The sequence below is a fragment of the Leptonychotes weddellii genome, chromosome 3 (assembly GCF_054177405.1).
Source record: "Leptonychotes weddellii isolate Sample4059 chromosome 3, ASM5417740v2, whole genome shotgun sequence".
Lineage (NCBI taxonomy): Eukaryota > Metazoa > Chordata > Mammalia > Carnivora > Phocidae > Leptonychotes > Leptonychotes weddellii.
The window spans coordinates 58149574-58162694 of record NC_138371.1 but is presented as its reverse complement, the minus strand read 5'-3'; the positions used below and the strand labels follow the sequence as shown (position 1 = coordinate 58162694).

At 42.6% G+C, this 13121-nt stretch overlaps 1 protein-coding gene across 3 annotated transcripts in view; it reads right to left on the bottom strand.

The window, feature by feature from the left end:
* Positions 1-13121, bottom strand: part of STK39 (serine/threonine kinase 39) — a 400617-nt gene that overhangs the window by 276832 nt on the left and 110664 nt on the right. For all 3 annotated transcript variants that reach the window (XM_081814256.1, XM_081814255.1, XM_081814257.1), the window contains 2 exons: positions 11221-11269; positions 11056-11121 (listed from right to left, as the gene is read on the bottom strand). In XM_081814256.1, the coding sequence (XP_081670382.1) occupies positions 11056-11121; positions 11221-11269 (115 nt within the window). The remainder of the gene's footprint in view (positions 1-11055; positions 11122-11220; positions 11270-13121) is intronic.

Here is a 13121-nt window from a genome sequence, read left to right as displayed (position 1 = left end):
TGTATGGTGACTAACATAACATAATAAAATTTAAAAAATAAATAAATAAAAATAAATAAATCGAGTTTCAAAATATCTTCCTAATTAGATGTGGCTTCCGGTGATAGGAAAACTTATGTACATCCTGTCTGGGAAAAGAAAATGACAGCACAGAATATGCTGAGTGCCAGGGACTAAACCTCTGCTGTCAGATAATCCTAAGTGTATAGTGCGTCAGGGTTAGGTAATAAAATCTAACCACTCCACTTGGTGACAAGGTGGCAAAGGTGGGTCAAGCTGTTTGTCTCATCCAAGACTCTCAGCCAGTGGGAGATGACAAAGGATGTTAAACTAAAAGCAGATAACCTCTGAGTCCCAGACCTGAAATACAAGAAGGCAGCACCAACTGAGAAACTTCTCAACTCTTCCCCTTTTACACTACAAGATTTGCTTGGCCTACCCTCATGCTCTCACATCGACTCCCGTAAAAGCCATCATCATGACTTTACAGTCTCATTTCCTGAACTTCAATTCCAGATGGACCAAGATACTGTCCTGGGTACTCGGGACATGGGAATAATACGACATTCTTCCTTCACCTAGGGAGCTCAGTCTGGTCCAGAAAGCAAAAGTGTGAGGGATGTAACTGCAAACGACAGTAAGTGCAACAAGGGACCGATGCTCCTGGTACAGAAGCAGTACAGATGGAAGACTGAGGAACTCTCTGGATGCAGGGGGCTTTCGAAATGGGAGGAGAGAGCTCCAGAGAGGAGGTGCCAGACTCGGAAAGATAGGAGTTCAGGAAGAAGGCTTTTAAACAGGGGGACCAGTACATGCACCTCCACGGAAAACACAGGTGGGATTTCAGGGGCGCATTGGCAGAAAAGTAGAATCAGTAACTCTATAAGGACGTGGCAAGGGTGAGGTGGTGAGTGGCCAAAGCAAAGGCTAGAGAGCTGATCCAAACACAGAGCACAGGAGCCTTGCCTGGCCCTCACCTTAACAAGTGACATGGACCTCATCCTGTCAGTGGCAGGAACTTGGAACTTACCTGCAATTGATAAGAAGCCACTGAATGGTTTTAAACAAGAAAGAAGGTACAGTCAATCACATCAGAGTTTTCACAAGATCAGAAAAGCATCGGCTCACTTTTTATAGTCGTGTTGCTGCAACTGTAGACAAATTCCAAATTCCTTCCCATTCTTCGTGGTTTATCTACTTTTAAAAGCAATGGTGTGCTAGAGTGCGCTGTAAAGGTGAAGAAAGGCAAACCGCTTTACTGGGAGTCAGTACCTGGTACATTATCAGTGATGCTCAGCGAGCCCTAGATGAGCAGGCCGTCAGGGACTTCCCTCAGCACACGTATGCCAATTAAGTTTCAAAGTTACCTGATGCACACAAGCTTTGGAAAAAGTTAGCAAATTTCCCAAAGGTAAAAATGAAGCACAAAATGCATATGAACACGCAGATCTCAAAAATCTAACTGGGTGTGAAATAAGGCCACTGATTCTGCCTATTCATTTCTAGCGAAAGGAAACAATTGCCTGCACATGAAAGTTGTGCAAACACTATCTTTCACAATATTTTCAGAACGTATGTCACTATTTTTAAAGTTCCAAAACTGGGTGTCCAAGATCTGTAAAAGTTTTAAACTCTCTTAAGCAATTGGTACCTTTAAAAAGACCCTCAATCTCAAAATACAGATGTTTCCCTATACATGGGGCTGCCAGGATTAGCAAATCACAATTTCCACCATGGATCCTTTCTGCTCTAATTCAATGTCACCAGAAAGAGGCCACTAACCTAAAACATATACAGTTGGGTTTTTTTAAGATTTTATTTATTTATTTGAGAGAGAGAATGCACAGAAGGAGCAGCAGGAGAGGGATAAGCAGACTCCATGCTGAGCTTGGAGCCTGATGCAGGGCTCAATCCCAGGACACTGAGCTTAACCGACTGAGCCACCCAGGCGCCCCAAAATATATACAGTTTTTAACTCAATTCACCAATTGAATTGAAAGTAAATTATGATGCTTTTTCCCTTGTTCTTTCCTCTACCCTCACCTCTGCCTAATTCACCCCCCAGCACAAACGGGAGTCAAGCTCCTTATAGCAGGCACAATGCAAAAGGAAGAAATTTGTGACTGCAATGGTTTCTATAGACTAGTGAGCAATTCCTGGCCCCAGGTTCCTACATGAACTATTCTGATAGCACCCCCTAGTGACCAAAAGCACTTTTCTGAACCAATGAACTCTACATTCTCGACTGCCTAAAAGCAAAGCATTTAAAATGTAGAAATAATGCAAACATTAATGAGTTTATCCTCTGGGAACATCTGTCCCAGTTAAGACAATAATTTTAACCTGTCTGGACAACTTTTCTCACCATTAACATAGGAAAAATAACATCCTCAACCACCAAAGTCCTTCTCCCTTTGAGCATGTGAGCTCCCCAGTAAGACAGATTACCAATACCTGTGGTTATTTTCAAATAAGAGGAAGGGGGAAAGAGACACAAAGTAATAAGAGAACATGCACCCGCAGGCCTACCTGAGTCATGAGGAGTATCTTACGTTAAATCCAAAATATAGAGATCTGTTCACTTCTCCTTCATTGTTATCATATGTTTTGACTCCCTCTTTCCTCTGTTTACCTGGCTTTAAGGAGAAGTGCAGGAACCAAGGAACTTTCTAGAAATAGCATGCAACCATCCAGAACTGTATTAATTTAAACTATAAAATACCAGAAGATTTTTAATCCCATTTGCAAATTTGAGATTTTTATTTTTGACATGAATTCTGGAAAATACAAATGTTAGATTACTTTGATTGGTTAATAGAAAATGCAACTTGAAATGAAAATGGTAATAATGAGAAGTCTTTACACCTTCGCCCTTCAACCCCCTGCCCAGTAAAAAAAACATTCTGACTGACTACAGCGCCGGGTACTCATGGCTCAGTAGACACCTAACATCCTTCGATTCTTCATCTCCAAGTCTGAGACCTTCAACAAAGCCGAAAACTTTTGCTCAGTTTGCAAGCCACAGCCTCTGAGAAATAAAGCCCTTCACTGCCCTCTACTGGACAGACTTGGAACAAAATTAAAATCATCCTTCCAGCATTTGAGGAATCCCTTATTTATTCTCTGGTTTCTTGATAATATATAACCTTCAATAGCTCATAAATTAATTATAAGATTCCAGGAGGGGTAGAAAAAGCAACTGTGTGGAAATGCAAAGTCATTTTTCCTCTTTATGGACTAAAAGAGCAGCCTAAGTGGCAGCAAACTGGGAAGCGAGCTGGCTTTGCCCGGCCACTGTATGATGAGGTGGTCAAGGCCCAACCTGGGTCTGCAAACTGAAGGATCACCAACCAGGAGATATTTATGCTCTTCTCCACTCATACTTCAAAATATGTAGACTTTGTTTTAAGCCAGTCTTAATAATCCACCTGTCCTGTTACTCGGGTCTTCATTAATTATCAGAAGTTAATGGACATGAATGGAAACCAAGTGTCTAGCATGGTGCATGAAGGTACACAAGACGTGTGAATTCTTCTCTCTCCTCTGCCCATGTCCCCCCAGCCTTCCAGCTCCATGGCCTTGCCCCCTCTGTAGTACATATTCCACACCCACATCCTGAGGCACTTATTCTCTGCTACTCTTTGAGTATGTGTTGTGCTGCTCGCGCTGTGTTCCCCACTGGAAAGGGGAGTCTCACTGCCTGGCCTGTGTCCCCTATCAGCCTGGGAGCCGTGGGGTGATGGTGGCAGTCATTATGGCAGCCGCAGAAGCGGGAAGAGCAGCAGGGGTGCCCGAAGCCCAGCAATGACAAACACTACAAAAACAATAATGACATTCTAATAACAACACTGTAATAATAAAGCAATATATGTGATTATAATAATAAAACCCACTCGGATTATGATAATAGCTAGTGCCACGTTATTATTTTGTGCCAACCAACCACTGGGTTATACACTTCCTCGGCTTTACCTAATGCAGTCCTCAAAAACACAGGAAGGCCTCAAAATGACTTTCCTCATTTCACGAATGAGAAGCTGGGTTTCGGGAAGGTTTCAACAGCTGTCAATGCTATCCAGCTCTCTTCCACTGGCCACCTCTCTTCCCTTCAGAATCTCCAAAGCCCTTTTGCCCCCTTACTCCCCCGCACACCTGCTAGAACCCTGGAGGCAAACCTCCAGGGCTACAGTGATGTTCACAGCGTCTCCGAGTGCCCATGAACGGCACGTGGTAAGGGACAGACTACCCGCTGAGAATGACAAACGTACCCTGCCTTCTCCTGCTGAGACCATGTCACGCCGCCTAGCGTCCTCCATCTAGATCTCCTTCCTATCCTCTCCCTTCTCTTCTTCTTCTTCCTTCTGAGGTATGATTTGGTGGAAAAGAGCACAGAACCAGAAGTAAGAACGGCCTCTAATTAGCCATGTGACTTCAGACAAGTCAGTTCACCTCTCTACACTTGACTTTCATCTGTCAAGTGTAATGATAATACCTGCCCGACCTGTCTTCAAGCACAGCTGTTGAGAATGAATAAGGAAGCATATGTGAAAGTGAGCTAACAGCCATGCATGAGTGCTGTGTGCATGTTTGATTCTTACTATTCTTTGGTCTTTGCGCACACACACACACACACACACACACACACACTGTTCTGCTTTTTCACGGGAGAGGGGACCAGCTGCAGGAAAGGCGCAGGCTCGTGCCCACTGCCGGCACCATGATGGGGCAGGAAAGAAAGCATGAAGACATGTGAATAGGCAACAGTGTTGAAACAGTGCTTGTCATCCTTCTCTCTCCCTCTTCCTGGAGGCTTCCACGGGCTTCTTCCCCCTCTCATCCAAAGCAACAGCAAAAGAGAAACAACCTTCTTCACCCACCTCAGGACTCTCCGCACCCCCTATCTCACTGCGTACTTCTAAAATGTCCAGCTCTGCAGCCGCAGTAGGCATTCCCTTATTTACACGATAGTCACGGCAGCCTGTGTTGGATCTCTCATCATCGCGGCCACACACTGTCAGTGTCCTTGGCTCCATTTGACTAGACTGGACTCCGAGAGATCGGCCAGCTCGCCCGGGACACAGACCCAGCTGCTCCTGCTTCCAGACAGACACGGAGGCTGGAGCAATACCGTTCCTACTCCCCACCTCAATCTGAACATTACGTACTAGCCAAGTGTTCCTTGTCTGAAACCACAGGGAAATCCTATCATTAATAGCCTAGGAATGTACAACCACAATGACATAAAGCACAAATGTTTCCTCGAAAAGAGACTAATGACCCTGTACAGTAAGCTCATTCACTTTACCTTTTAATGTTTAATGAAAGAATGTAATATTAATGAATTCCTTCTATTAGAAAGTAACTGTGTTTGTCACAATGAAGAAGGTGGTAGGAGCCACCGTAAGCGTGTGATCAAAGTTAGCATCACCCGCAGAGGAATGAGTCAACATCACGCGCCTTCCAACGTGATACGTGGAGAACACGGCATCATTCCGAGGTATTCCTGTCAAAAAATGCATAAACTAAATCTACTCACAAAGAAATGTCAGATGAACCCAAACTGAGCACCGTTCTACAAAATAAGTGGCCTTATAGTCTTCAAAAGTGTGACTGTCTATAAAAGAAAAATAAAAACTATTCCTAAAAAGGAGACTAATGGAGACAACAACTAAATGATTCTGGATCGGATCCTGAACCAGACAGATGACCATTAGCAGAACTGGCAGAACTTGTATAAGATCTGAAAATTATACAATAATAGTATTGTGTTGATGTTAACTTCCTGATTTGGATAATTAAACTGTTAGGTAAAAGAACTCCCTTGTTTTTAGGAAATATGCACTGAAGTATATTTAAAGATAAAGGACATCATGTCTATAACTTTGAAATGTTTCCAAAGACAGTGAGAGAGAAAATATATACAGAATTTTTTGTGCTACTTTTGTAAACTTTTGTAAGCCTGAAATTATTTCAAAATAAAAAGTAAAAACAGAATGGACAAATTATGAACGCATATTAAGTATTAAATAAATATGAATTGTAATATCCCTATATATTCCTACCCATTTATTCCTAAGCACATAGGAGGATGAAATGAAGCCAACTCCCCGGGTCCCTAATATGAAATCAATCTTACAAGCCTGATACAAGGAATTCTGGGGCCCACAAATACCACCCTACTTTTTCCAATTCACAATGGTTCCATCCAAATGCAGCAGTGATACAGTATCTCTTCCCTTCTTCCCTTCCTTCCTTCCTCCCTCCCTACCTCCCTGCCTTCCTTCTTTCTTTCTTTTTAAGTAGGCTCCACACCCAATGTGGATCCCAATGTGGGGTTTGAACCCATGAACCTGAAATCAAGACCCAAGCCAAGATCAAGAGTTGGACGCTTAACCAACTGAGCCACCCAGGCGCCCATCTCTTTCTTTCTGATGGTGACTAATCATTTCTAACTTCTCAATTTCAAAATTAAATTCAAACAAAAATCCTCCAGTTATTCCCCTTCCCGTGAAAACACAGCCAACCACAATAAAAAGAACTTCATCCCTTCTCTGGCCAATATGCTTTTCGGTTAAGCAGGTGGCATTGAGACATCTGGACAGCAACTAATCCGTTGCCCCTCTCCTGACATCAGTGGGTTTTAGCTACAGGATGTGTAGGAATAGGAGCGTGAACGTGGTGACTCAAGGTTCGCATCACTAACAGAAAGCAGAGCCATCAGCCATCTGACACTTAGATACTCCTACAGAAAATGCACACAGCCCTAAGCACCTGCACTCAATTTTAGCAGAATGATTTACGCTCTTCCCCACCCAGTGAATCCAGTAGGATAAAGAGTGGAACACCATATGCTCAAGCTTTCAAACCCCTAAATTAGGATGGCTGGAGACAGGTCCCTAAAAAGTCACATGAGAAGGAGTAATGGCTATGAAGCCTTTTCTTCTCATGCATAAGGATAAATGAAAAGTTGAAAAGAATTATAGCTGTACTTAACCTTGTTCTTTCTCATGGGTCATTATTAGCATGTTCTCATTTAGAATTCACAGAACGTCTTGTAGTCCAGGAACATCAAATCTCTCATTACCCTTCACCACATGCCTGAGGTCAGACAGAATTTCCATTTCACAGACAGAAAAATTAGGGCAAAAGAAAATCAAGATGATCCCCAAGCAACACTGTCTATCAGAAAAAAAAAAAAAAAAAAACCCAATGGACCAAATACTCTGCCTCCAGGAAGAAAACAAATATGTCTAATTTCTGCAATGACCACACACACACACACACACACACACACACACAATCATTTTATGTCACTCAGTTACCAGGAAAGCCACACTGGTGTATTTCTATTTCTCTTTTCTGATTTAGAGGAATCAATCTGGATGAAGACTAGATCACCTTCCCACATGGAATTCCATGGCAACCAACTAATGCTTTACATTCTGGCCAAACATGAATATGACAGGCCTCTACTTCTCTTGTGCCCCAGGACAGCACTGGTGGGCTCACGGGACCTCTTGAGAACAGCTACAAGTGGTCCCTCTCTCTTTTAAATATGAGAATTGCTCATGTAAAAAAAAAAACACATTGAAAAATACCTCTTAATTTCTGTTACCATAAGGGAGGAGAAGCAGAAGCTGTTGTTTCTTTTTTTTAAAAGATTTTATTTATTTATTTGAGAGACAGAGAGAGAGAGAGCATGAGAGCAGGGTGCGGGGCAGAGAGAGAAGCAGATTCCCCGCCGAGCAGGGAGCCCGACGCGGGGCTTGATCCGGGGACTCTGGGATCATGACCTGAGCCGAAGGCAGACGCCCCACCAAATGAGCCACCCAGATGCCCCAGAAACTGTTGTTTCTGACAACAAATTTCAAATCCACACAGGTTGCCTAACTGTGCAGAGCTTGGTCAACAGGCCCAGTTGTCCTCTAAACACTGGTATATCAATGGACTGTTTCTATTTTTAAAACAACAAACCGAGGAGACAAAAATCAAAGCACCAGCAGCAACAAGTAGCATCTGAAGAACAAATTTACACCAGGAAACCAGAGCATGATTAACCAGGAGGCACCCTAGCAACCGGGAAAGTAAGCAGCTGAGGAGATGTCAATAAAGAGAAGTCCAGAAATGGATGACAAAAATAACACTGAAGACTCCCCTGCAGCAACTTTTAAACTGAATTTACTTAAACACGGTAAGAACCTAAGACAAGCAAAGACATCCTACAACAGTGGTTTTCAATGCTCATGATGATTAAAATAATATTTACTTCCATGGGACCAAGCCTGCAAAAGCTTCAAGCAAGGAACAGCACGGTTGCTCCCCAACCTCAGGCACCCCACGGAGAGAGGGCGGTCTATCTGCTGTTAACAGGAATCCCCAGGAATGAGTGTATGCCAAGCATTCTGGATGCGTAAAAAACAGAGCTTCGAATGGCCTTTCCATGGTACACACAAGCATATATGTTCATGGAGTTAGCAAACATCTGTGGGCACTTGAGATGAGTGAGACGTGCACTGTGATCGATGTTCTGGTCAGCACACCTGCCATGGAGCCTATTGGCAAGGAGTGGGGTACAGTTGATAACCCACGTTCACTTGACAACGAGAATTCTAACAGGAAAACAGCAGACTTAACGAAGCTAGAGAGCGAGAACAACATTACTATGGGCTACTCTTGTTCCTATATGATGTTTAAAGAATGAATTTATATTTTCCCTTTACTCTTCCTCTGGGACACTAAGAGGTGTGGCCATTCTCCATCTGAAGGGATGGATGACAAACCAAGCCCTGAGGTTTAAGTCTAAAGTCCAGGAGCAAGTACATGGCAGAAGACATGCTTGAAAAATCACATCTCCCCAAACTCTAGCTGCTTATGGTTTGTTTAAGAGACATGCAAAACGGGGTTTGGAATGCACAGCACACTCATATGTGGTAAATGATTTAAATATTTTTTAAAAGGAAGAAAATAAAGCTGGAAGCTGAAGAGCTTCTTCATTTTCTCAAAATGATAAGAGTTTGAAAGGAAAGTATAGGTTAGTGAGCAAAGTACGTGCAGTGAGAGCTATGGGTGGTTCACTTGAGCTGAGCTCACAACATAAGACTGGAGGCTGAAATGGTGCCATGAATTCAAGGCGAAGGAGGTTGGCCTTTCTTTGGCAGGAACTTTATTTTTTCATTTATGGGCTCTTGGGGTTGTTTTTGTTTAATTTTGGGAACCACTTCGAAGCCATTAAGTGACATGATCCAAAAGTTCCTCCTGCGGCAGTGTCTAAGAAAGAACAGAAAGGAGGAACAGAAGGGAAGGACTGCAGCTGTCCAGTCAAAACCAGGAGAACGTTCCAAGCACTGTGGCAGAGACTGGAGAGGGGCTAGATGGGGAGGACGGGGGGAAAGGAGGCCCCAAACACAAAAACAATCCCAGTGTTGTGAGGTCGGGTGACTCAGACGGAAACACCGAACACAGGAAGATTAGGTTTGGGAGGGGAGGGAAGCCACTTGGAAACTGCACCTCTGAGACCTCCAGTCCATTTGACAGGAGCTGGGGGTGTGAAGCTAAAGCTCTGGAGAGAACACAGGCCTGGCAAACTCCTTCAGGGGGAACAGCTACAGAATGAGACCAGACAAAACTAGCAAAACAAGACGAGGCCAACAAAAATATTCTTTGGGGATGACACAAACTGAACAAGCTAAAGGCTCCCTAACAGCCTTTTCCAACTCTGGCTAACACTTCAGATGCCTGACTAAAAGCTCCGCGATAGGCTCACACACCCCAGGGCATCTCTCCTGGGTCCTCCTTCAGCCTGCTGTCCAGAGCCCTCAGATAGCAGCTGGGCTCTTATACTTTCTGTGCCTCAACTGAAGCTTTAGTGTACCTGTGTCACCCCTTGAAATGCACCACTCTTGATGGACCATCTGCCAAACTTTCACTTTTCCCTTAGAGACATCCCTCAGACCAGCCCTGGCTCAGGTCTGAGCAGTCAACGGGGCAATCCACCCCAAGGACTCTGCTGGTCCCGGGGAGCACTCCCACACCTGGACACAGAGGGTCGTTTCTTAAAATCTACTCTTAAATCTATTTAAAACAACTTTAAGGCATCCGCAAAATGCACTTCATACACAATGTTTCAGAAAAGGCAATGGCTGGAACATAACATTCAGAGTTACTTCAGCCAGGCATGATGAGATACCATCTCTGACCCATATTTCTCTGCCAGTTTTATTTCAGAGCATACAACTCAGTTCAGATCAGCTTTCCCTGTAGCTATTAACCATAAAAAGGGGCAGGGGGAGAGAACCTTCCTTTATAAATCAGTGACTACATAAATATTTTTAATTATAAATATTTAATATAATTCTAAAACCAAACGAAACCAAACCAGAGGTTAAATTTCGTTAGATTTCACGCCATAACGAAATCAGTATTTACAAATAAATAAAAATCTGGATAAATAAACAAATACACTCACACGTACATACCATTTAAAGAATCTAAAACCAAGAATGTAAAGTTTTTCAGGTAATCATTAATATAATTTACTTAACATAAGGTAAATTACAAGAGGGGCCAGGGTCTTTTTATAAGGAAAAGACTGACATCCCACAGATACTCAAGATAACCATTAAATTTGTAAATAAAATCAGATTTAAAAAGATAACCATTAAAAACAAATTTTGGTTTTTCTTTTGTCATTTCAAACTGCTTAAAAACAACTGCTCCTCTTCTATGAAATGTCCAAAGGAAAGATCCTCAAGGCTATTTCACCTCTCCAGGGTTCGAGCTCCATCATGATCCCCTCCCCTACTCTGACCTTCTTTAAGAAAAGCTGATAAATGCAAAAATGAAATCATTCAAGTGTCACACTGTTTCCACAAACACATAACAGCAAGCCGGAGATACCCAAAAGGCAAAATGCAGCCATCTGAGGAATCGCTAACCAGATAATCTCTGAACAACACATCCTGAGTGTGTGGCAATCTTTTTCCTATGTTTCTGTGGGTCTCATTTCCCTGGGTGGGGAGCAGCCTTTGCTGGATCACAAAGGCTAGTGGCGCTTACCTTTTTGGCTCTTTGGGCTATGTCTGGGGTTCTTGTAAGCAGCTTCTCAATTAGGTACTCTCTGTTCTGCAAAACAAATGTTCCCAACAGTTGACACCAAATATCATATGCAGAAATTCAGTGATTTCAAAATAGCAGATTTACGTGGGTTTTTAAGCATCTTACCTTGGCTTTCTGGAAGAATTTGCATTTTAAAAGTTCTGCAGCTGTGGGCCTGAAAGATCAATAATAAATTAGAGTTGAAACAATGATCACTGAATAAATACAGTGCCTTGACGAAACAACCACGTCCCAGAGTATTTCTGGAAAACCAGTTTCAGGAATAGCAACACCAGAAACTAAATTAATCATAAGCGGGCACCAAATAAAACAGGGCTGATTTTCCAGTTCTTTCCAAATACCCCTACTGCAAAACACATAAACTCCCATAAGTTAAATATCTGGGGCATGATCAATTTTCTGCCCTTCATCCTTACACCTCACTAAGTGAATTCAGTCTTTCTGAAAGGTGGCAGACTGACACATCTGTGAGCTAAATCCCTGTATTTATTAAGAAGCCGTGCAAGCTGCAATATGACCCTGTCAAAGAAATTATAGTCTACAGAGTTCTATGATTCCCCAAGAGCAGCAGTTATTGCAAGGGGTTCACATCCTGTGGACCAGCTCTGTCTGCCCACTGAGGGACCCCAGCTCAAGTGTATATGCCCTCCCAGTTGTCAGGGGAAGGTAAACACAGTGGTGATTAGTAAAATGCAAACTCATTTAAAAGCATTACTGGACTGGTCTGATGGTCTCCTCATGGTGTCATTTAACTTGTTTCTCTATCCTGTATTTCCTATAGACTGAAAGTTAGGTCTAAAAATTTGACATGAAGCATGTGGGGGGAAGAATACTCCACAAATGACGCCATGCACTAGTCCCCACAGCATGTCAGGGGCACATGATGTTAGGTTACCTCACTGGGAGTGATGCCAAGTTTAACCAAGGATCCCCAGGCCTGAGTCCTCACCATTGTCAAGGTATGTTTTCCCCAATGCACTTGGCAGGTGTTCTGTTGGGTAACACTTTGGCTCTGGATGAGTATTCTATTCCCTAACGGTTTTAGCATCTTTGTCTTAACTATTTATTTCATAGCAGGTGGCAGAATGCTGATTTTCTACTTCTATCATTCCTTCTATGTTTATTAGCTAGCATTCTTCCATAAAGAATAGCTTCCTTCCTCAATAGTTCCTTCTAAAACAAGCAGCCAAGCAGATAGAATCAGAGACATCTACAGTATAAGATAATCAGCAAGACAACCGTACTGATCTCTTCAAAAAGTCAGTGTCAAAAAAAAAAAAAAGTCAGTGTCATAGAGGAAAAGGAGAGAAGAGAACTTTTCCAGATTAAAAGAGACTTAAAAAAATAAAACCAAATGCCACATGTGACTCTTGCCTAAATCCTCCATTTGAAGGGGAAGGGGGAGAAGCTACAAAAGACATTTGGAAATCATTAGAGATATGTGAATATGCCACGTATTAAGGCAATTTTAGGGAATCACTGTTTACTTTCTTAGGTGTGGAAGAGTATTATGGTTATATAGGAACATGTTTTTATTTGTAGGGAACGCAAGCTGAAGTATTAAGTCTGTTACTCACTTTCAAGTTGTTCAGCAAATAAAATGAAGATAAACAGATACAGCAGATATGGAAAATGTTCATAATTGTTGCATCTGTGTGGTGCTATAGAAGTAAATGCTGTACTATTTTTTACCCCTTTCATGTATTTAAATTTTTTCATAATAAAAAAATTGGGGAGGGGCTCTTGGGTGGCTCAGCCGGTTAAGCATCTGCCTTCAGCTCAGGTCATGATCCCAGGGTCCTGGGATCGAGCCCCATGTCGGGCTCCCTGCTCAGTGGGGAGCCTGCTTCTCCCTCTCTCTCTGCCTGCCGCTCTGCCTACTTGTGCTCTCTCTCTCTCTCTAATAAATAAATAAAGTCTTTAAAAAAATGAAAAAATAAAAAAATAAGAAAATTGGGGAGGCGAAAGGGAAGCATTACAGAACATCAGGACGTATTCTCTCAGGG